General features: G+C 40.5%; 2 protein-coding genes across 2 annotated transcripts; one reads left to right on the top strand and one right to left on the bottom strand.

Moving 5' to 3' along the window:
• Window positions 1–925: 925 nt before the first annotated feature.
• LOC134648443 (metallophosphoesterase 1 homolog) lies at window positions 926–11436 on the bottom strand. Its single transcript, XM_063502963.1, has 8 exons — window positions 11188–11436; window positions 10928–11111; window positions 10604–10745; window positions 9714–9880; window positions 8229–8311; window positions 7617–7904; window positions 4896–5047; window positions 926–1015 (listed from the first exon to the last, which is right to left on the bottom strand). Exons 1-8 carry the CDS (start codon window positions 11317–11319, stop codon window positions 997–999), a joined length of 1167 nt encoding a protein of 388 aa, XP_063359033.1. The 5' UTR covers window positions 11320–11436; the 3' UTR covers window positions 926–996.
• A 432-nt stretch (window positions 11437–11868) lies between these two features.
• On the top strand, window positions 11869–23850 carry LOC134647877 (GATOR2 complex protein WDR59). The gene is made up of 12 exons (XM_063502229.1): window positions 11869–12208; window positions 12305–12512; window positions 12766–13347; window positions 13450–13511; window positions 13590–13928; window positions 18882–19253; window positions 19785–19935; window positions 20189–20372; window positions 21018–21138; window positions 21732–21974; window positions 22946–23166; window positions 23639–23850. Exons 1-12 carry the CDS (start codon window positions 11960–11962, stop codon window positions 23727–23729), a joined length of 2823 nt encoding a protein of 940 aa, XP_063358299.1. The 5' UTR covers window positions 11869–11959; the 3' UTR covers window positions 23730–23850.
• Window positions 23851–24657: the final 807 nt, after the last annotated feature.

The following is a 24657-nucleotide window of genomic DNA, read 5'->3' as shown; positions in this document are numbered from 1 at the left end:
GTACCTAGTAAATTATAGTGAGGAGGTTTCACTTTCTGGTTTGTGTAGTTTAATAGCCTAAACATAACATAACAGTCAGAGACTAAATCGTCAATATTGTCTAAATTTTTTTATGTCAATCGATTCCATATCGGTCCAGGATCAAAAGCTTCTTAGAGACCAACCAAGGTTAGGCCACTAAAAAGCCACAGAAGAAAGAAAATTATGCTGAAAACTCAGCAGACGTTTTAGATGGCTGATCTCAGATGTAAGTGACCGCGCCTGTAGGTACGCGATATTAGGTAACTAAGTAATGACAGTTCATGGTCGCAACGATAACTCGTTTCCAAAGTTCGTTATGCTTGTGCCTTCAAATCAACCTACGATAAACCGGCTCAAATTTATCTACTTAAATAAAATAATTATCTTTTCTTATTTTTTTATCTTTTTTCATGTAGTATACCGCAATAAAGCATTTTATTATTATTTATATCTTCATTTTGGATTTATTTTTTTATTAATTATATCACTAAAACAACGCAACAGAAATGCAATTTTTATTTTGATGAGCGGAAAATGGATTTTTATGAAATTTCGGTGACAAACATCTCGCTTGGTGGTAAGTGGTCACTATAGCCTAACGACGCATGCATCTCCAGGAGTGTTAATGCGCGTTCCAAACTTTAAAAAAATCTGAACACTCCATTTTGAAGAACTCCTCACATTACATACGTATAGTCCATCGAAAAAAAATATTTCCACAGTCAGTAGCGAAAGTGTCGTCAAATACTCGCTTGCATACATCAGTTTACTCTTTGTAATTCTTGATATCACTTTACGAAATATCAGTAAAAGTTACCAGTCGTTTCTTTACTTCCCATTTTATAATTAAATCTCATGAGGTACGTTGGGTCATCTTAATCAAAACCAACAAAAAAAAACCGACTTAAATGTTTATTGTTTTATGTTTAAATACTAAAATAAAGATAACTAATAAAAGATTACCTTGTTTTTCTGCTACACTTTCTTCCCCGACCTGTAACCAAGCGAGATTATCTTTTAATAAAGACGATGACACGTGTTCAATTGTATAACATGTCTTCTTATAAATTGATACTAAATAAACAAAAAAAATGTGACAATGAAAAATAAAATGAAATATAATTCAAACAGCTGTTTTTCCGACTACTCTCAATAGCCGACTGTGTCTTCACACCTTAATTTAGTATTATGCTTGTTCTCTCATTTTAGGGTTCCGTAGTCAACTAGGAACCCTTATAATTTCGCCATATTACCTAGTCTATCTGTCCGTTCGAGGCTTTGCTCCGTGATCGTGCTAGAAAAAAAATGGTACCTCTACACGTACAATCGTGTTACATATCAAATGAAAGAGCTCAGTGTAAGGATCTCAAATTTTTTTTTTATAATTTTAGAATTAATAGTTTAGCAGTTATTCAAGAAAATAGGCAAAAAATGACCATTCCTCCCCCCTTATCTCCGAAACTACTGGGTCTAAAATTTTGAAAAAATACACAAAATAGTTCTTTACCTATAGATGACAGGAAAACCTATTAGAAATGTGCAGTCAAGCGTGAGTCGGACTTAATGTACGGAACCCTTGGAACGCGAGTCCGACTCGTACTTGGCCGGTTTATTACTTTTGTGTTGATTTAACGCAATTGGTCCCATATAGGTATGTAGACATTTTATCTTCATAAAAATAGAGTAAAATTACATTACGAGTACGTCAACATGCGTCAACATTCTAATGCGCATATTCACTCCAATATTTTGTCAACATCCCTATACGTGTTGGCTTGGCACTGATTCTAGAACCTATATTGCAAGTTCATCCCTTATCTACGACTAAGGCATAACATAAACACATAATATTATTATGTGCCGCAAAGACGTTGCTATGCAAATATCAGTCAGACGATGTCGACCGTTAGATTTAAACTTGAATGGGCAACTTTAACTTTCTCTGACTTTTAGAAAATCTGGTGTAAAGTACCTACAGTTGTGTGCAATAAAAATTAAAAAGCAGTGATGAAGATTGTCATAGACTTTTTGAATCTACTTAAACAAGCAGTCAATAGTAAAATGAAAATTAGGGGAAAACTATAATTTTAGATTTAGTATATGGGATCTTTTTTATAATTCTTATGCATTACTTGACATTGTTTCAAAATTAATTCGTGATGTACACGATTCTAGGTTTTTATTGATATACCTAATTTAAAAATATTGACCCTGGACTATATTCGTATCTATGTAATCAGAAATCAAAATCATCATTACCAATTCATCATCAATATATTTCGTCAACTGTACCATGATCTCACCACAATAACATACGATAGGTCAGAAAAACATGTAGGTACCTACTTATGTTTGAAAATGTACTTATCAACTATCTCAGTTGCTAAGTCGGATTCCTTATCGGTTTTCAGAAAACAAAAAACAATTTATACGGTCAAGTGTGACACGGGCTCTGTGTTCTGTACAGGGTGCGTAGCCAACGTGCAGTCGATAACGCTCCGCAGCGAATGAAACAAAACTGTCACTGTCGCACTAGTGTGGAAGAGTGATAGCGAGAGATGACTACGATACGCTACGGAGCGTTAACGATTGGCACGTTGGCTACGCGCCCCACGGCTTTACGGCGGCATTAGAGTAAAAAGCAATGAAACTTATTACAGTAGCATTTTTGTGATAAGTCGCAATACAGAGAATCGAATAGACCTAAACATTTCAGTCTTTATTCAAGCTTAACCTGTTGACCTAGAACTATGAAATTTGGCAAGTAATATCGTCTTACTCTACAAGTCTTACCTACAGAAAAAAAATCTAAAAAGATAAGTCCGACTCGTACTTGGCCAGTTTTTTTAAACAAAATATGTCTTCACACCTGCATATGGTTGTCAAAACTACAATAAGTGAGTCAAGTAACACAACATAATATTAATTATCACAGCAGTTCCAACGGAATACAGAAATTACCGATTGTTGCAACACTACCACACCACATCCAATGTTTTTATTGCATTTGCAATTTTAGTGATGTAATTTTACATTGAACCTTAGTTAAACTATTACGTTAGCTGTTTGTGATGTAAGAAATCACTTGCGCTCTTTTGACAATAAATAACTAATTAGCTTATCTTTATAGCTCTTTACCCCTAAGCCGGACATACATACAACTTAATTTTACCTGATTCCATAAAGCATAAAAGAGGGATTAGATCAACTTGTTTCCTACCCTTTAATCTAATAATTTATCTGTCGATCATGCGTATTACATGCAGGGAACACACGCTGATCAACATGATCCTGTATTTATGTCTTAGGTTTGTTTATGCTATGCCTAGCTGTCTGTCGGAACCCTAAAAACCCGTTTTCTCACACCCAAACCGGCTTCTACGTAAAAGATATACAACATACAAGGTCATGTTTTTCTCTCGGTGCTTAAATATCGACTTGGCGGCAGTTATTTGATATAGGTATAGGTATCTATTGTTGCGAACGTCAGTAACGTCACACAGAGATGACGAAATACTATTAAACTAGCTCCTCCACCTGACTTAGTTTGCGTAGTCCGCCATCCCTCTTCCCTTACTATTTAGTATTTTCGTAGCAGATAATTTGTGTAATAATGTCCTATAATATTATTTATTTATTATCTTTCAACCAACTTTTCACTCCCTGAAGACTTTAGCAACAAACGTACAAATGTTCAATCATCTAAACGTCCAAGCATGACACAAACCTTCAGATCTAATTTACATAATACCGGATTCGCAATATAATTTCATGGTGGTGGGCTAAAATCCCACCCACCAATGATTGCCAGTTACAACAGTTAGGCAGCAATTGTGTATTAATATACAGCAGTGGTGTATTATTGCCTACACAAATAGTAGCGAATGACATAACAGGTTAGTGCCAATCATTGAATGGTTTCCTACTTAAATGACATCTTACATTTAGGCTACAAAATAGGTGACCCTGCGAAATTACCCTTTGAAGCCTTTGTACTTCTCACTACTTGTATGTTATTTTCGAACGAGCGAGCGAAGCGAAGTGAAGTTCTTACATTCATTTTCGAACGAGCGAGCGAAGTGAAGTTCTTACATTCAACTTGGGACACACGGCTGGCTAGGGGCACGTCCCGGCATTTCGATGTTTTTAAGCTGAACTATCAGAGGATAGTTTGATACACAATAACTTAAGCAAATTTGGTCTAATTTAAATGAAATTCGGCAAACGTGTAGATGAAGGCATTATATTTTAATCATTGAATTATGAGCAGGCTCGATCAAAGCGTTATGGAGCTAGAAGGGCCTAGAAGGCCAAAAAGCTATTTGTGGGAGGTCTTGCTATTCTGGTCAACTTATTTGCAAGAAACATGGTCGATCTTGGTATCAAATGAAAGTGCTCGGTTTACACATTTAAAATAGATTTAGAATAGATTTTTTAATTTACGATATTCAAATAATTGGCTAGATTTATAATAAAAACAAAATAAAATAAATATCATCATATGGGTAGGCATTTGACGTTTGACAAGAAAGATACCTTACCTACCACAGATACTGTTTTAAACCTGATTCTTATATACAATAAAAACTTTGAACTTTAAAATTTATGGTGACTTAAATCTATCAGTTAAGGGCTCCACAGACCTTGCAATAAATCGCAAGCGGTTTTCGATCCTTTGCTTACTAGATTCAATTGATCTAACTTTTTGGCGAACCGCGAGTTCTCAGTTCGAGGCGAACTACTAGTTAATATGTCTTTTTGTACAATAAAGAGTTTACTACTACTAAATTATCAGTAATCGGAAATGAAGAACCAAATACGTAAAGAAACCTAGATAGGTATTAAACTTAATCATTTCTTTAAATGAAACTTACAAATGCTTATAGTTGAAGTCTCTTCGCCTGGTATTGTAGTATCTCAGGTACAGTAGGAGCGCAGCGAGGAGTGTTACCGCGGTGACCTGAAGTGTCCATTCGCGCGGCAACTCGCACTTGGACACCCGAGCCTCCTCGGGGTTGATGGTCACCTGCATTCATGAAGTTAAAGTCTATTTTTTTATTCGGTAGACTAAAATGACATTTCATAGTATGAAATGACACATGATGTTCATACTATGAAATGTCATTTTAGTCTACCGAATAAAAAATAGACTTTATATATGGTGGAGAGAACTGTCACTTATTTGCCATACTAAATTGAACCTTATCACCTAGCTAGGAAGGTGTTCTTACCAGACTAGAGAAAACGGTCCACTTGAGATAGCAAAGATGGGCCACGGTGTCTCACTCGCACATGTTGCCAATGTTAAAAAGATACCATTGTGGTAGTATTTGAAGTATTTCTATCAATATACAACTGAAATTAAATATCTTCTTATATTACCTATTTAAGTGCTATATTCAGAGTACGGTTCTGATATATTTTAAGCCATTTGTAAATAATTATGATGTCAATATTATTAACTGGTTTAACCAAGCATGTGCACAACGAAAAAAAAACATTACTTTTAATATGGTAGACATTGTAGTAACTTTGAATATTAATTGGTATCCCTAACCTGATGACATGTTTTCAAAACACGTGAATGTAAAATTTCTTAAAAATGGTGAAGAAATGTTGTGTTACAGGTTGTGGGAGTGAAGTAATTGCTAATTGGGGAATATCGTTTCACAAGGAAGCCACAATTATTACATTTTACGATAAAAATACAAGACAACATTTCCAAACTCATTAGGGTGACTATGATGTCGGCACGTTGTGGATCGGTCTCACAGAATTCTTATTACGTACTTACTTAAAAGTACATTTATACGTATTTATTACGGCATGGTTAAATTGGTGAAATGAGAGCTATTACAGAATAAATAATTGCCAAAATTGAAATCCAAAGTCCTTAAACATTACAGATACATTTATACATTGTTATAATAAATAAAAAAACAAATTGATAATAAAAGAAAAATAGAAGTTTATCGTAATTTACGGACTTTTGGGACGATACCAGAAACGTTACTGGGAATTTACGAGTACTATCTTTGGAAAGTTTACTGGGAAAGGCACATGGTTCATGGAACGTTCGTTCGCGGTAGAGCCACTGCTCCTGTCAGAATATCTATACCTCTCACTCATACCTGTGTTCTTGACAGACATTACGGCGGACCACCTTCCTGACGATCGACCATGTTCGTGGTCCGGTACGCCTATCTATCTATATTTAGAACAACAAAATTGAGTACCTAAGGTTGCGTGAAGCGTTTTACAGAAGAGAAAAAAACCTATATCCATCCCTTTTGAGGCCATAATACTAATACAGCGAAAATACAGTATGATCCTCTATAACTATACACGAATAAGAAAAGATCCTGGCCAAACTATATATTCCATGTAATCCTAATATCCCACATACATATGACTTATGAACCCTAATTAGAAAGAGATGCAAGGGCCCACCTTGACGTCTCATGTGGACACACTTTTTGGTCAATGTACTCGATCCGGTTTATTCTCTAGGTCCGTGCCTGCATTATAAAACAAATCTTAACACCCTTATAATCCTTATATATTGAGCGAGCGAAGCTAAGTTCTTACATTCAACTTCGACCAGTTACAATACATGGGAGCGCCATACTTGATGTCCAAATTAGAGTAGGTATTAGACGGACGCTAGATGTTTGATATATGAATCTCATTTTCATTAACTTTATATTAATGCTAATCAATGTAGTTACGTCATCCAAAAAAGCATTTGATGTCAAATAATTACTGTCCCAGTTCAAAACGACTGGTGATTTTATAATTAGGTAGTCGTTATACGATACATTTGAAATGCAGTTGAATTGATGAGATCCATGTGCGCTGAGATGAGATCATATGCTCTTTATGTAAATTAAGTCGATTCACATTATCATCAATTAAACAGGTAGGTATATGAATACATAGGTTACGAGTATCTGTCATGCACCTACTTATGTGAATCGTGAAGGTCCAGTGAAGACCCCAGAAATCGCGAAAATGATTTTGATGAATTAGAATAATTTCCTTGTATTATGCAACGTTATGAAAGGAGCGATTCACATGTGAAAAGCAATTCAATTTAAAGTTATATTGCCAGTCATTTCATTACTAAATTACGATAACTGAGGTACAACTGATTGATAACGATGAGAAGGCGTTAAGTCACGTAACTCGTAAAATCTCATGAAGTTCTAGATAAATGTGTTTTTATTGATATTATAAACAAATGGCGTCATAAGAAGGCTTCATATCAGAAATTGGGTATTGGATTCATAGCAGAACCAAGGTGACCTACAGTGACCATCCGACTACTATTAGAATTAGGTACCACAATGGGCAGAGCACATAGTTCATAGAACGGAGTCTGTGGACTATTTAGAAGAATATCTGAATGACCAGACCACATAACCATTACCTACTTATGCTATTGCATAGGTACCTACTTCTACTTACCAAGTAATTTTATGTCTCAGAGCTTACGCTCTGCCCATAGCATATTTTGCGTATGCGCACCAAGCGCGTGCCGTGGGTGCAGACTCTTTAAAAAAAATGTGAAGACAAGTCTATTCCATAAAACTTACCAAATAATATTTAGGATCCAATCTATTCCGCCACGAGAACGAGGGAACAGTATATTCCACAAACTCAATCTTGTGGTCCGGCGTAGGCACGAAGCTGTGCCGAAGCGCGCAACTATGATGCGTATGAGCACCGAACGCGAGCCGCGGGTGCAGACTCTCCACTAGATACTCCGTGGATTCCTTCGACAGGCAATCCCTTCGTTCAACGAACAGGCTGTCCCTCTCTGGTAAGGGAGCAGCGTCGGGCTCCGTGCATTGGCTGTCGGATGCTCTGTATAGGGGAAAATGCTGAAAACATAAGCTGGGTTTAACCTTTAGGGGCGCATTGGCCTCATTGGGGGCCCAGCCTACAATAAAAAAATACCTATGCGTTAGGTTTTTATATTTAAATTTGAACACAAAAGTGTTGAAATAAGTATAGCGGTGTGCCTACGTTATGCTTCGTTCTAACGACATCGACACTATAATTAATTCTCAGCATATTTAAGCGACGTGTTATTAAGTAGGTACCTACACTTATTTAATAGATATTTTATCAAGAAAAGCGCAGCCAGAATAAAGTTTGAAGTATAAAATATGTGTTTAGACTGTTTAGTAATAACATATAGGTACCTGAATTAATATAGGTTTGCTGTACTTTTCTAGTTTCTTCTTCCCTTTGCATAATTTTGACCCACTGCTGCACTTGAGGATATCTGTAAGCACCAAAGATTTGCTTTAGAAAGCTACACATCCCATATAAAATATAGTTCATCCTTAATCCTAGTATTTTTTTTTTACCCAGCCCAATCTTTAGAAGTCCGCGACTTGAATGGCAATTGTTATTTTCAGTACAGTCGCCATCAGATATACCGAAGCGGCCGAGGTGCTCAAATATATCTGAACACTGAGGCGTGTTGTGTACATACCATCGGTAACCAGTGCTGCCTTGAAAAACAAGTCATGCACGAATGGGCACTGCAAAACATTGCTTGTAGAATCATACTAGGAGTCCATGCGTAAACGTAAACTCCTATGTTCTAGGTAAAAACCGGAAGGTGACACCACGACAAAATAGGCACGTCTGGCCGTTCAACGATTGACAGAAACCCATTCTAATTGTGCCCTACAAGGTGCTAGATATCTCTGCGTTACAACTGTAACAAGCAACTGACACACATGGCTATAATTCCGTGCTGCACACGTGCAGGCACGATTCTTTTCAACAAGTAAATCGTACCGACTGAAGACGAGAGCAAATACTTATAAATAGTTCAAATTACCAATCGAACAAAGTAAGAACGAAGCGTGGAACGAGACCCCAGGCATTACCAGCAATCGTAGAACAGAAGTGCGAGCAGCCGCTTTCAGCGCCCCTACTGCTGTATCTTGATATCATGAGAAACGTAACGCTAAATAGATTATTCCAGGAATATGCGCAAAGAAGGCGCCTAGCAAAGCTGCCACATATTAAGGTGGGTCCACACGTCACAGACTTTAGTCTGCGCAGCGTGTCTGTACAGACTTAAGTCGGTGCAAATGGGACGTGTGGACGTGAAGTCTCAAGTAACGACATCTGTGCATTTTTGTATCTGGCATCAAAAAGTCAGCGCAGACATGCGTGTTTGCGCCGACTACTGCACTGTGTGGACGCATGTTCAGACTTATTTGGGTCAACATACGACAACTTTGGTTAATTAATTCACAGTTTGCTTTGTTTTTATTATAAAAATGAACGATTTAAGAAAATATTCAAGAGAATTCTTAGTTGAATTTATAGATCTATATAAGTCCCTTCCAGCTGTATGGAAAATTAAGTCCAAAGAGTACAGTAATAGGGATATGAAGACGTCCGCACACCACGAGGTTTAAGGAACAACTAACATGTTTGTATCGTGTGGACGATGTGAGTCGCACATACTTTTGTCCGTGCAACAATCTGCGCAGCGCAAGTCTGCACCGTCTGGACCCAGCTTTACGGATACGAATATTAACGCGCCACAACATGTTACGAGAAACTGTAGAACCGCGAGCAATAAACTAGTATACTATACAAATATGTAACTATGTACTCATATACGTACAGCTAGAGAAGGCTGCCTAGTACCTACTTATTACCTGCGATGTTATGTATCTCAGCGTCGGCGCGCGCGCACAGCTCGCAGCCGTCGCCCTGCAGCGCCATGGAGTTGAGCAATACGAAGTGCGCGCCGCGCACGCTCAGCAAGCGCACGGGCGGCGCGCGCATGCGCCGCTCCCAGCGCCCAGAGAGTTGTGGAGTTATTCTGCCAATACATTATTTAAAACTTGGAATAAAATTATTATTATATTATTATTATTATTTGGAGCCTGTCGTGTCCCACTGCTGGGCAAAGGCCTCCCCCCAATTTCTCCACAAATCTCTGTCCAGTGCTATGTCTGGCCACTCCTTTAAAAAGGAGTCCAGATCATCCCACCATCGCCAGCAGGGTCTGCCAGAGCCCCGGTTTGAGTTTTCGGGCTCCCACTCTGACGTGATTTTGCCCCACAACTCACTCGGCATTCGGCAGACGTGACCAGCCCAGTCCCATTTTAGCTCGCCCGCCTTCCGAGCTACATCGACGATTTGGGTATAAAATTAAAGGTGGAAAACTTTACTGTCCTGGGTGAGTCACAACCTGGGTCAGCCCAGTGCTCTGCCATCTGTGCTATCAAAAGACCTCATCCACCACACCATCCCACTACTACCACACCACCATCCCAGGACAGTAAGTTTTTCCATTTTTAAATTTGTTCTAAGCTTAATAGTATTGTTCACAGACGTTTCGGCTTGATACAAAATTATTTTAGATTATTTCAAGCACCCCATTTCCCATACAAAACGAACCCGACTATTGGTTTCTTGGCACTGAGTGTTAATAATGTTGAATTGTTAGAGAAAGTTGTTGTTGAAAGAATTACATTTTAAATTGGTCAGAAAATAGACACAATTACTTATTAACAACAAACACAAGTAAGATGATACATACTTGTAATGGAACCCAACGTCGTGGTTTCCGGCAACAGCATACAAAGATGTCCCATCAGGTACTTTAAATAATTCATGAAATCTTTGCACATATTCATTGAAGTCCTTTTCTGAACACTTATCACCTTCATCAAACAGATCACCTGAAATTAAATGGATAGGTAAGTAACAGTGTCCAGTCTAACTCATATTCCTATTTTATAGAAAAAAAAATATGGACATAGTACCTACCTAAAATGTGATAAAAAAATTGATGAAACAAGAAGATTAACAAAAATTACAAAAATAATCATAACTAAAATAAAATATAAAGTTGCTTGCCTACCTAAAACAAACACTATTTCTGGCCTATGTAAGGTCATAGCAGTTTGAAATGCGCGATGCATCTGCCATTCCCGTCGCCATTTGTCCAACCAGTGCGCATTGCGACCCAGCAGGTGGGGATCAGCAAAGATCATGGCATATACTGGCTGGACATTGGACATCTTGTCTAACGCAGGAAAGCCGCACTGAAAAAGGAGAACTTTACCTAAGATACTAGCAAATAACATGAGGTAAACCAACGCAAGAGTATTAATCGAGTACCTGAATTTGAACTACATAATATATGATATATTCACAATAAACATAAATAAACAACAGTCCTGCTAAAAGCCGGGGTAAAGTATTGATAAACAACGACTGTCTTAACTTTCGGAAACCTAAAGCCATAGCCATGTAATTCTTACTATCGAGATAATTTATACGCACATAAAACCTTATGTTTATAACAACATTTTATTTCTAATAATACAAGTCCACCAAACTATGCCCGAAATTAACGATCGAAATGGTTTTGACGTTAATTACGCGTATTTCACTCGGCCACCACCCCCGAGTTTTTTTTTTAACAGTTATGGCCTGGATGCGAGTCTTTTAAGCCAAGTCTTTGTTTTGTTATTTTTAAAACACTTCATATTGAAGAGCGCTTTTCATCCAATGATCTTGTTTTCATCGCCATCAAGCACAAAACTCTACTCCATTTTTTGGTTGTTTGCTTCGCGCTACGAATCGCGCACGAGTGTGGAGGGCCCATAATAGCACCCAAAAGAAAAGGATGAGTATAGTTTTCTTGGTTCTTACTGACTGATAAATTGATTTGACCAACTATACCTAACAGACGGGTTTAAAGAAAGCTGAAATGCTCCTTTGGACAGCTGATTAGAACTGTCATGTTAGCATTTTATGATATGGTGTCTGTGCTGCCTGATTGTAGCATTTGTTTTGTTATCATGAACTGAACAATCTGTGTAAATAAAAGATATAAAGTTTTAATAATTATTATTGTATATAATTAATTTGATAACTACTAATCAAAATGTCTGTGCACTGGAGTTCCGAGCTAATGAAGTGGGAGTACCGGGAGTTGCAGGCCACTGCTATGTCCGTCGATTTCTCTGGCAACAATGTGTTACTAGCCGGGCGGCGATGGCTAGCGATTAAGCAAGTTAATTTAGAAGAAGATGCTGGTGACATTATAAAGAAGTACCCGCGTCACAGCAAGTACGACGCAGCCGGAGCGGAGTGGTGTCAAACATATCACGGACAGAAGCTTTGTGCGATTGCGGTAAATAAAATAAAATATTCTCCGTGTAAATTGGCAGCCGTTGTCATTCACACAAATATATGATAACCTATTTTAATTTAATTCTACTTATTCTAGAGTAATCAGCGTGTTGACGTATACGAATGGCGAGCAGGCAACGATCTGACTTGTATTTGCTCTCTACGCGGGCACACGCGGGTTGTGAGCGACACGCACTTCCACAGACAAGACCACAACCTCATAGCAACATGTTCTATAGATACTTTCACTCATATGTGGGATCTCCGGGATGCAAGAAAACCAGTAATCTCACTGTGTGCAGTTGGTAAGATGCAATGTTCTTAGTAACTATTATATTACACAGGTATCCCAATGAGTCTAAGTGTATCCATAAATCTAGATTGCAAACTATATTTACCTATTAGAATTTAATAAGAATTTTTAATAATTAAACAGATTAGGATTAACAAGTTTTATTATCTGTATGATAACTTAATGAACAGACTTTATTATAGCTATTTTTAAACGTGAATTTCTTGAGACTTGTTTAGTCATGTCACTGTATGTTTGGTTTGCAGCGGGAGCTTCTCAAGTTCAGTGGAACAAGGTGGCATCTCACATAGTTGCAACAGCACATGACGGGGACATCAAAATATGGGATTACCGAAAGCACAGTGCACCATTTCAGTACATTTCAGCTCACTTGTGCAAAATCCATGGTGTAGACTGGAGTCCCCATCATGAATATCAATTAGTGACATCCAGTCATGACGGGAGCATCAAGTTCTTTGACATTAACAATGCTAGGAGGCCAGAGAATGTTATAAACACTAACTTCCCAGTGTGGAGAGCTATATATACACCATTTGGGAGTGGTTTGTTGACTATCGGTGTTGGATGGGGCGGTTTACCTCGGGTGGAGCAAGCTGGGGTCATTGGTATATGGGTGTCAGATATCTTAACACACCGGCTCGTGGGACATACAGACACAGTACAGACAATGGTGTGGAGGCCGAACACACCTCCAGATAACTACCAGCTAGTGACATGGGGCAGAGATCAATCTTTAAGGATTTGGGCAATGCAGCCCTCTTTGCTGAAAATGTGCCACCATTATTTACCCAATGATAGTGAAATTGAAGAGGACAACAGTAGTGACAGTGAGTATTCTTGCATAATATAAAGCAAAGTTGCTGTGTTAAACTGTATGTTTGTATAAAACTCAGAAACAACCTTGTGCAAATAATTGCATTCTGTTTCAGCAATGTCACCAGTTGAGTCTATGAATGATGGATCTGACAGTACAGGACAAGATATACAAATGGTATCATTTATTTCCTAAGATAATAGGTGTCTCTCATTTTGACACAGCTCACTTACCAAAAAACCTATTTATTTCCAGACCAAGATGCCAACCTCAAACTTAATATCTATAGATGAAGAGTTCGAATCTATACGAGAAATGGCGAATATTGAAGTGACTGACATGAACACAGATACAAGGATATGTCAGATACACTCAGAACGCAATGGATATACCGCCAACCTACAAGTGGCATTCCCTAAGAATGTACCTGAACAAATTATACCAAAGTTCTCCTGGCTCTCAGGTACAAATATCGATAGCACAACAACTATCAAAATTCTACAAGCTTTAAATAGAACAGCCCATCGCAAGAAGAAGGAAGGCCAAAGGTGTCTGTTACATTGTCTAAAGACATTGGCGACATCTATTGACGAGGTAATTACCGACAAGTTTTTTGATCAAATGAGCAACTCCGTATGCTACTTCAAATACTAGTACATAGGCAAAATTATTGTAATTATTACAATAGCCGTTGTAGGTCAATTTGTCACAAGCACAAAAATTGATGTGAGCTCTTTTTGATTTTTTTGATGTTTTATTTCTGATAAATACGGGAAGGGCGAGTAAAACCACAGACGGCCGTTAGCGCACTGACATATATTTAAAACAAGTAACAGCGTGAGGACGCAGCCTCACGCACACATATGCAACACTTCCTCCCCCTAGTTACATAACTAATCTAAAACAATTCTTTTAAAAATACTTCTTAAAACTAACATTTGTACGCTTGCGTAATATTTTTTTGGGGACTATTGGCGCATTGCTTGCCACATCTGGCAAATCTGGCGTCTGGCCTTCTGCTTCCGCTTCATGGAATTCCTCCTCGTCATCTGAGCTTATCGCCTCATTTCTCACTTCGCTCTTTGCCTTACTTTCCCCCTCTGCGGGGTCTTCCGATGATGGGGCCATAGTCCGCGTGAGTGATGGACCCAGCGGTGGTTCATGGGTTGTCGTCGGCAATGGCGACGGCAGTGGAGTTGTTGGTGGCGGTGGCGGCGGCGGCGGCGGCGACGGCGGCGGCAGCGATTGCGGCGGCGGCGGCGGCATTTGCGGCGGCGGCGGTGGCGGCGGCAGCGTTTGCGGCGGCGGCGGCAGCGTTTGCGGCGGCGGCGGCGGCGGCAGCGTTTGCGGCGGCGGCGGTGGCGGCGGCGGCGTTTGAAGTGCAGAGGGTAAGGATGTCTCAGGTAAGTCACAATCCAGTGCGTCACAATAGTCCCAGTTACTTTCTGTACCTTTGTACTTAAGTATATGATTTTTATGTTTTTTAATAAACACTGAAGAAGTAATGTCTTTTATTAAGTATAAAACTTTACCTAGTCTTCTTTCAACTACACCTTTCGACCAAGTGAACTTGTTTTTATTAGTGAATTTTTTGTATAGAACGCGTTCACCGGTTGTAAAGGTTTCATTGTTCTTCCTATTCAACTTGTTATTCTGCGAACACTGTTTATTTTTGACAACATTAGCAAGGGTGACCGATAAGGATGAGGGCGTTGGCGTAACCGGGTGCAGTAAATCTAAACGCGTTTTTAGTTTGCGACCATACACTAGTTCAGTTGGTGAAGAGCCGGTGGTAGAATGAACGGAGTTCCTGTAATTGAACAAGTACTGTAATAGTTTAACCTTACTATCCCGTACATTACGACCTGTTAGTAAACTCGATTTGATTCCTTTTTTAATAACTTTGACCATACTTTCCGCCTGGCCATTACTGGCCGGGTGGTATGCCGGTGACGTCATGTGTTGTATACCGTTTAAGTTACAAAAGGCGGTAAATTCGTGCGAACAAAAAGATGCACCGTTATCACTTACGATTACCGCAGGTAATCCGAACCTTGAAAAAAAATCACATAATTTATCTATGACCGAAATTGATGATGTCGAGCTTCCCATATCATAGACCTCCACCCATTTGGAATATGCATCCACAACGATTAAATATGTGTGGTTATTTATGGGACCCAGAAAATCAGTGTGGAGCCTAAAAAATACCGTGGGGGGTAGGTCCCAATGTGCTAATGGCACCCGCGCCGGAGATGGGCGTAATTGAATGCAAACGTCGCACGAACCTATCATTTTTTCTATCGCCTCATCTATACCGGGAAACCATAACCTTGAACGTGCCTCCGCTTTAGTTTTAACGATACCTAAGTGAGAGGTATGTAATTCAGACAACACTTTCCCCCGCAACCTTTCCGGTATAACTACTTTATGGCCCCTCATAACACACCCGTTCTCAATTGATAGTTGTGTGCGACATAAAAAAAATGGTTTTATTTTATTATCGTTAATTTTATGAGGCCAGCCATTTACGGTATACTTAATTACCTGTTGGAGCACAATGTCTTTACTAGTTTCATTACGGAGCTCATTAACAGAAATAGGCAAATTACCATCCGTGACAAAACAAATGTATGCAGCTCGATCCCAATCATCGCGCGGGTTGACCCGAGTTGCATCTTCCCCGCCCCCCCGCGGCGGCGGCAGGCAAGCCCGCGACAAGTAGTCCGCGCTGTTATCAGCGCTGCGTACGTATTCTATGACGTAATTATAGCCACTTAGAAACATTGCGTATCTCTGCAATCTATTCGCAGATACTTCGGGAATGCCACGCTCGGGATGAAAAATGCTGGTTAAGGGCTTGTGGTCTGTACGTAAAACGAAGGGTACCGACCTTCCGTACAGGTACTGGTGATATCGACGTATACCAAACACGATACTAGTGGCTTCCTTCTGTAACTGCGAGTAACGTTTTTCGGCCGCGTTAAGGCTGCGCGAGGCAAACGAAACCGGTCTTTCGGTGCCATCTGATTCGATTTGTGATAAAATGGCAGATAGCCCGGTAGGGGATGCATCAACTGTTAAGATGACCTTCGCATTAGGATTGAAATGCGCAAGTACCTGATCTGACGCTAAGACACTTTTAATTGTTTCAAACGCGTTGTCATGCTCGCTAGCCCAATGCCACTTTATACCTTTTTTTAATAAGTCGTACAACGGACTCAGGATTGTTGATGCTTCCGGTACGAAATTCCGGTAATAGTTCACGAGCCCTAAGAAAGACTGTAACTCATTAACATTTTTAGGTTTTGGTGCATTTACCATCGCTTCTACTTTGTCCGATGATTTTTTTAACCCGTTTTTATTTATGACATACCCTAAGTATGAAACTTCGTTCTGAAAAAACACGCACTTTTCCCTTTGTAGGGTTAACCCTGCTGATTGCAACCGCTTAAGAACTGCGTGCAACCGTTCTAGGTGCTGTTTTTCATCACTGCCCGTGATGAGCACGTCGTCCAATAAACACAACACGCCATCCATGCCCGCTAGTAGCCCCTCCATAGCACGCTGGAAAATCGCTGGTGCCGAGGACAGACCGAACACTAACCTTGTATATTTATAAAGGCCTCGGTGTGTATTTATACACGTTATTTTTTGTGAGGGCTCGTCGAGCATAAACTGATTATATGCCATCGATAAATCGAGTTTAGAAAATTGTTTGCCACCACAAAGTTTGGAAAATAACTCATTTGCGGTAGGTAGCGGGTATTGCTCAACGACTAGCTGTTTATTTATACTCACCGAGTAATCTACACATAGTCTAACGGTTCCGTTTCGTTTTAATACGGGAACAATTGGGGAGGCATATTCGGAGTGTTCGACCGGAACGAGAACGCCTAGATTGACTAGCCTATCTATCTCCTTATCGATCTTATCTCGCAACGCGAACGCGATCGGCCGCGCTTTAATAAAAACCGGTTTGGAGTTTTCCTTTAAGGTTAATTTAATTTTAGTTTTATTGTAACACCCAAGTTCATCCGAGAAAAGTTGAGGATACTCTTTTTGCAACCTTTTAACTATAGTTTCGTCACTACAATAATGCACAGGGGTTAATTGTAAATTAAATGTAGAAGTGAAATCTCTTCCTAGTAGTGCGGGGCCCTCATCACAGACTACATATGCATTTATCGAATGCGTGCTCCCCGCATATGAAATGGGTAACGGAATCATTCCTATACACCGAATACGTTCCCCAGAATAACCGTGCAACCTTTTGTTCGTGGATCTTAAGGGAATGTCACTAAAACTCTTATTGTATGTATTTTGCGGTACAACCGTGACGGCACTGCCAGTGTCAATTTCAAATTTAAATTCTTTTTTACGAATAGTAACGGTTTCGACCATAGGCTCTCCGCGAAATGAACGAATAAAATAAATCTTACCGTCGTCGTCATCGCCCTCATCCTCTGGTCCCATATTAACGTATTTCACTTTACACATTCTACGCAAATGTCCCTTTACATGACACTTTTTGCACACGAAATTTGTAAAACGACACTCTGCAGTCTTATGATTTGTGTAACCGCAAACCGTGCACGGAACCTTCGCGACACCTTCGGTTTTCTTCGGGTTCTTCGATATCTTCAACAGCTGATCAGCACCGGGTTCGGAACCCGACGCCACAGCCCCCGCGCTGGCACACCGAATAGTTTCTGCCAACTGGACTGCTTTAGCGAGCGTCAAATCTTTTAAGTTTTGGGCATAAAGCTTTTCCTTCTCCCGACCTGGCAACATGCCTATCAGGAACCGGTCACGCAGTGCCTCTTCCACATTCACGAAGTCACAGTGTGCAGTTAGACCACGGAGCCTCGCCGCCCATTGCGTGTGAGACTCGCCTACCTGCTGTGACGCGGAGTAGAACTTATGACGCTCCCCGAAGCCCACCCGTGTCGGTGTAAAATGTCCGTCCAAGAGTGTCAAAATGTCCTCGAATGGCACGCTTTCCAATTGCTTCGGCAACGCTAAATCCTCAATTAATTTATACGTGCCTTCGCTGAGTGCGCTTAAAAGAATGGCTTTTCTCTTCTTCCCCGTAGCATCTGTCGTCTCGTCCAGATCATTAGCCAAAAAAAATTGTTGAATCCTGCCTTTGTAGCTCTTCCAACTTTGGCCAGCGTGATCAAAAATAGTTAAAATACCGATATTAGCATTTGCCATGTTTTATTTTTTGCGAGACGGGTAGATTGCGCACGCGAGTCGCCACTGATAAATACGGGAAGGGCGAGTAAAACCACAGACGGCCGTTAGCGCACTGACATATATTTAAAACAAGTAACAGCGTGAGGACGCAGCCTCACGCACACATATGCAACAATTTCCATGAGACTTTCCCTGATTACTAGAAAATACCCTCTTATTTATTTATTTTTGCAAGCTTGATTTATTATCTGACCTTCAATTGCCCTACATTTGACCCGTAATCATTCTGAATAAGGAAATAGTCGACGTGTACTCGTCTACGTGTTATTAATCACTGTTTATTTACAGATTCCAGTTAAATCTAGTGACGATTCCGACTCCATGAAGTCTAGTCAAAGAAGTCAATCGGAAAGCGAAAACGCCGGCGACGCGTGCATTCCCTTCCCCCGCACTTCCGGGGCAAAGTGGTGCGGCGTCAGCACGTTAGTTGTGTTCAATCGTCCGTCGAATACGCGGAGACTGTCCTTGAAGCATGAGGCGGGGACCCCGAGGTCGATGTCGTCGCTGTCGACTATTCCGAGCCTTTTCGGCAGCGGGTACGGCTCGGTGTCGCCGCACGCCACCACGACGCCGTCGCCGACCAACGCGCCTGGGTTCCCGCAGTTGCTACATAGGCATCCGTCTAATTCTATTACGACGTTCTACTTTCAAGATCGTTGGGTAAGTACTCGTACAATTATAGTCTGCCACCCATGGCTTTGCGAAGCGTTTACGAACGAGAGCGCACAATACATAGGTGTTCTTTGAATTTTAAAACGCTTCGTTGCAAGCTGCACCAATCACTCAACTATTTTTTTTAAACATGTTTTTCTACTCGTCGACTGCAATGCTTGAATTAAGACTTCGTATACCAAAGTGAAATCGCATACTTTTTTCACTATGGGACCCCAACTCAACTATAATATTCATTTCGATACTGTTTAGGAAATTATAATATTCATTTCAATCTCGTACCTTCCTTAGGCAACTCAGCAAGCTTCGTTGCCTAAACACGGTACTCGACTGAAAAGCTCTCCATTATATCACGATTGTATAAAATACTATTAATTTACATAAATAATGTCATAAACGTGGCAATTAAATGAGTAACCAGTTCGCTTTGCAGCCTCAATGAATACATTTATATAGGGCTTTGTTTGGTGTACCTTACAAATAATTGCATTATGAACATGTATGTACATGTTGATACAGAAAGCGCAAGGCCGGCGCGCCGGCAGCATGCGCAGCCGCGGCAGCATCTCCGGCTGCTCACCCCGGGTCGTGCTCTACGCGGCGCCCGATCTGTTCCCTCTGAACCGGGTTCTCGCCGAGAAATACGTCATCAACGCTGAGGATTCCGTCGGTACGATTTCCTAGTATTTTTTATTCCAATTGACGTTATGTAAACTTCATCCATCAAACATACGGGTTGTTTTCTCAACCCTTGGCCATATTTTGCGAGGTAAGGATTGAAAAGACAGTCATGCTGTATGTGGCAAATATTGTCTACATTTTACGGTTAGTGCAAAAAAAAATCGTTGACATATAGACGGACAGTTTAGACTTAGTATCCTATCCTTGAATTTAATCCTTGAAGTGTGTATACATTTTTACAGAAATGTGTGAGGCGAATGCACGGATAGCATCAGCGGAAGGCGAAAGCGAACTGGCGCATGCGTGGCAGCTCGCGGCGCTGGCGGCGCGGGCGCTCCGGGCGCGGCCCACCGACCACTGCGCCTCCAGCGAGGAGAGCATGGGCTGGGCGCAGCACCCGCTGTGCTGCAGCCTGCTGCAGTCGCTGTGAGTACTGCACTACTAACACCTCGCTCACAAAAACTTACATTCTAAACATCCGGTTCGAAGGACCAATTTGCTGTTAAAATAACTGCATATAACTTTGAAGTCCATTTTAGTTTAGTACTACTTATATAAGTTATATGGTTAATATATATTCTAATTAAGAATAAATAAAGAAAATTAAAAAAAATTAAAATTAAAAATATACTTTTGATACCTTTTTTTTTTGATACCTTTGGTTAGTGGTTCACGTAACCACTAAGTTTGTGATTGACAGTTTTTATACAAATGAGTTTCTACTTTATCAGAATAATCAGTGTCTATATTACAAGAAATAAACATTTTAGAGGATGTGTTTTAAATAGGTATTAGATTCATTTTATTAGTGGCAAGGTTAAGGTAGAGAGTGTTGATATTAGTGTCAGTACATACATCTCACTAGAACCCGTATTAAATTCTTCTTCTGCCATGCTCAAGCGAGCGTCGGTGATTACCTTTGCAAATCCTTTTCTATTCTTGGCCACTGGCCAATCTTGTTAGCGTACCCGCGTTCATGTTGACTTTGTCCATTTTTTGATGTTCTCAAATTCAAGATACATAAAAATATGTTTAATAATGGATTGTTTCTAAAGCTACTTTGAATTGTAGGATATCCCATTACGCGAAGGCGTTGGACGTGCAAATGGCGGCGATGTTGGCGTGCGCCTTTTCCATCTTCAACGACACCAACAAGTGGAGCTCGCAGTCCACTATTAGCAATTCTAGTTATGTAAGTTGTTATTTTACATTCTAAGATACATGGAGATATAAATCCCATGTGAATGAAAGAGATTAATAAAATAGTTATTGATCTTTGAATAAAATGTCATATACTAAGAAAAAGTGACCAAGGCCTCCAGTGCCCCAGGCTGGAATCGAACCAGCGTCCTCTGCTATCGCGGCAGGTGCCTGAGCCATTCGGCCACCGGGCCACAGCGGCATAGTATATGACATTTTATTCAAAGTTTATAATTTATAGTAGTGTGTCTACTTGAAATAAAAACAAATTAAAATATTTTCTGAAAATAATTTAATTTGTTCTAATACATAGTTATTGATCGCTGAATGTCACAATTGCTTTTCTAAACTAAAACACTCGTCCGAGAGGAAAAGTTCACTCTCAGTTTTACGTTGGTTACCTAAGTTTTACGCTCTAGTACTTTTTTTCTGTTGGGCGCGATTGACTAGTAAGATTATATGAGAACATGGCATCGATTTAAACACATCTTGTGTATTTTATTTAAGACACTATACTAGGGCTTTTTCTACGAATTCATTCGCGATATCCTTTTTATCTTTCATTAATTTGTGATCATGTTTTAGGGCAACGGTACATCTCCATACAGCACAGTAAACCAATACAGCGAAATAGCCGACGGCTGGACGAACGTCCGCAGCAACTCGTGCTCCGAGGCCGAAAACTTCTACACGGACTCGAGCGTGTCCAAGTCGGAACGGATGTCGGCCTGCGTTCTCGACGAGGCCGCGGTGCACCAGTACCACTGCTTTAAAAGAGTCTACGCGGATATTTTGCATCGGTGGCAGCTTTTATACAAGAGGACGGAGGTGGGTTTTATACTAACTTGTGATGTAACAACTCACGCTCCGAGGCCGGAAACTTTTACACGGACTCGAGCGTGTCCAAGTCAAAACGGGGGTCGGTTCGGGTTCTCGACGAGGCCGCGGTCCGCGGTGCATCAGTCCCACCGCTTTAAAAGTGTGTAAGTACGCGGATATTTTGCATCGGCGACGGCCGTCATACAAGACGATTGAGATAATTTGTATGCTACCTTGTGATATTACAATATTTGGAGCAGGGCTCGGAAACCGTTTTATTTTTCAAACCGGTTACGTTCATTCACCCGGGAACGAAAAGGATTTCGTTTCCATTTGCGGTTACCGGTTAAAGAACTGTTCTATTGAGATACTGAATCATGTCAAATTCGTTCGTCTTCCGTTTTTGTGGAACGAAATTAACCGGTTAAATTGAAAATATCGAAGCGAGATAGAAGGAATAACTATTCCTATCTATTTCACGTATGTCAACGAGTTTAACCGAGAGACTCCGAAAGTCAAGGGTAACCGGTATTATATCGTTTCTTGCGAACCATAAAATTCCGTTCCCTCTTATTGCCGGTTAGGAGAGAGAACGTAATTTTTTAGTTCGCGTTCCATCAATTGACAGGTTTTTTAATCAACGAAATAATATAACGGTTTTGGAACGATATTAACAGGTTTTTCAATACCGGTTCCGAGCCCCGATTTGGAGCGCTTATCGTACTCCAATTCGACCTTTAACACATTCACTACCGGGAATCCACCCGGTCGGCGCTCGTAAACTTTGCTCAGATGCCGGGCGGGTCGTTTTATACGCAGCTATAGACGACCGGTTTCTGGGGTGGGACGCCGTTTTTTGTCTGGTAGTTAGTGAATGTGTTAAAATAATGTAACAAAAAAATACGTAGCTTCGTCACATGCATTAGGCAAACATTTAAAACGACGAACGAACGATACATAGGTAATATTCGTGTCCTTAGGTGATGAAGCTGGTCCGCCAGCGGCAACCGGCCCAGTGCGCGGGACCGGAGCTGAGCGCGCTGTGCGCCGGGTGCGGGCGCGGCGCGCGCGGCGGCGCGGCGTGCGGGGCGTGCCGCCGCCTCGCGCTGCGCTGCGCCGTGTGCGCGCGCGGCGTGCGCGGCCGCGCCGTGGCCTGCGCCTACTGCGGCCACGCGGGACACGCCACGCACATGCTGGCCTGGTGAGTCTACCCTAATATCTTGTTACCGACTTCCAACCCAAGTAAAACTCGCAAGTCCTCGGTTTTCAATGACACCGTGTGAGAAGTATGCGACTTTTACGTAATACTGTACGCGTATGGCCTTAACCGCGCGCCGATTGACCCGCCTTTGAAACATATGAGACCCCGTATCGAATGGCATATACGGTCTGAACACGAGCTCTAAAGAATTGTAGGCGCCGTATTTTTTTTTTAATACCACTTCGATAGCAAACAAGCATACGAGCCACCTGATGGTAAGCAGTCACCGTAGCCTATGGACGACTGCAACTCCATGCGCGTTGCCGACTTGGTGCGCGGCGCGACGCAAACTGCACAAACTCCCACTTCTACAACTCGGAAATGGACGGAAATCGTGCTCGGGCTACCTGTAGGTATATAAGTATAGTGAATATGTAAAATGTGAAGTAATTATGTTGTTTTGTTGTGCCAGGTTCGAGAAGCACGACACGTGCCCCACGGGCTGCGGTTGCAAGTGCCTCGTCGACAGCAACGCCTTCTGGAAGGGCGTCAAATATGCCTAGAACTATACAAGTACCCACCTTTCTTATATCTCACTAGTTTCTTGATTTCCACAGGTTATCTAGTCTTTACAGAAGGGACGAACGCAAGAAACAAAATGCGAACAAGAAGTTCGATAAATAGCAACTTCTTGACAATTGGACATCATGTAAACCTTCATATTTACATTTCCTAGGCATATAAAAAATAAAATTTCTAAGAGAACTGACATTAAAGTTTGACATGAAGTGATCAGGTCAAATATGACGGATTTGAATATCAATGTTTAAACTGGAAACACTTTCATATCCCGATCGGTATAACTTAGCTGCAATTTAATAACAGTAACTTAGCTGCAATTTAGTAACAGTAAGTGAGGTTGATTTGTAATGATAATGACTATCATTAGGATTTATTTGTAAATATGTAATATTTTAGACATAATTTGTATAATAAACGACTGCCAATTTGAGTACAATTTGTAATAAAAACACTCAAGTTATTTTATATTTTTATTTAACAAAGTTTTTACAATTTTATAATTATGCAATTACAATGAAAAGTGCACATTACTATTGTAAGTCGAGTGCGCGTACGATCCTTAAAATGTATGCTTTACTTCAGTCTCGTTAGAGCATTTCATAAGATTAATCGAAAGCGATATTAGGTACGTATAATTTGACGGTCGGTCTAGATAAGCTAGGGTTTATGACGAGTAAACGATAAAAATCTTAATAGCAATAAGAATTATGGTAGAGAAATATGATGATACCGCAAGATACAAGCGAAAAGAAGATACTGACGTGTCAAACTCGTCGTAAAACCTTTCCACAATGACTTTTGCCAAATCAATATTCGTATCGAATCAAGCGTTATTCGAATCGAATTAACTAATATCAAGTGAAATAAGTTACGAAGACTGACTTTATCAATCCAGTAGTAAGCTTTATT

This window comes from Cydia amplana, chromosome 5, assembly GCF_948474715.1.
Source record: "Cydia amplana chromosome 5, ilCydAmpl1.1, whole genome shotgun sequence".
Taxonomy (NCBI): Eukaryota; Metazoa; Arthropoda; class Insecta; order Lepidoptera; family Tortricidae; genus Cydia; species Cydia amplana.
Note: the sequence above shows the minus strand (reverse complement) of the source record. Positions and strands in the feature narration are given on the sequence as shown.

Excerpts from the sequence above, each read along its gene's own strand:
- LOC134648443 (XM_063502963.1), bottom strand. The coding sequence starts at position 11,319 with ATGGCTATGGCTTTAGGTTTCCGAAAGTTAAGACAGTCGTTGTTTATC. Across the intron at positions 10,746-10,927 it reads AGAAATAGTGTTTGTTTTAG|GTGATCTGTTTGATGAAGGT; the intron begins GTAGGCAAGCAA and ends ATTTAATTTCAG. Across the intron at positions 9,881-10,603 it reads GACGTTGGGTTCCATTACAA|AATAACTCCACAACTCTCTG; the intron begins GTATGTATCATC and ends ATGTATTGGCAG.
- LOC134647877 (XM_063502229.1), top strand. The coding sequence starts at position 11,960 with ATGTCTGTGCACTGGAGTTCCGAGCTAATGAAGTGGGAGTACCGGGAG. Across the intron at positions 13,512-13,589 it reads CAGGACAAGATATACAAATG|ACCAAGATGCCAACCTCAAA; the intron begins GTATCATTTATT and ends ATTTATTTCCAG. Across the intron at positions 19,254-19,784 it reads TCTACTTTCAAGATCGTTGG|AAAGCGCAAGGCCGGCGCGC; the intron begins GTAAGTACTCGT and ends ATGTTGATACAG.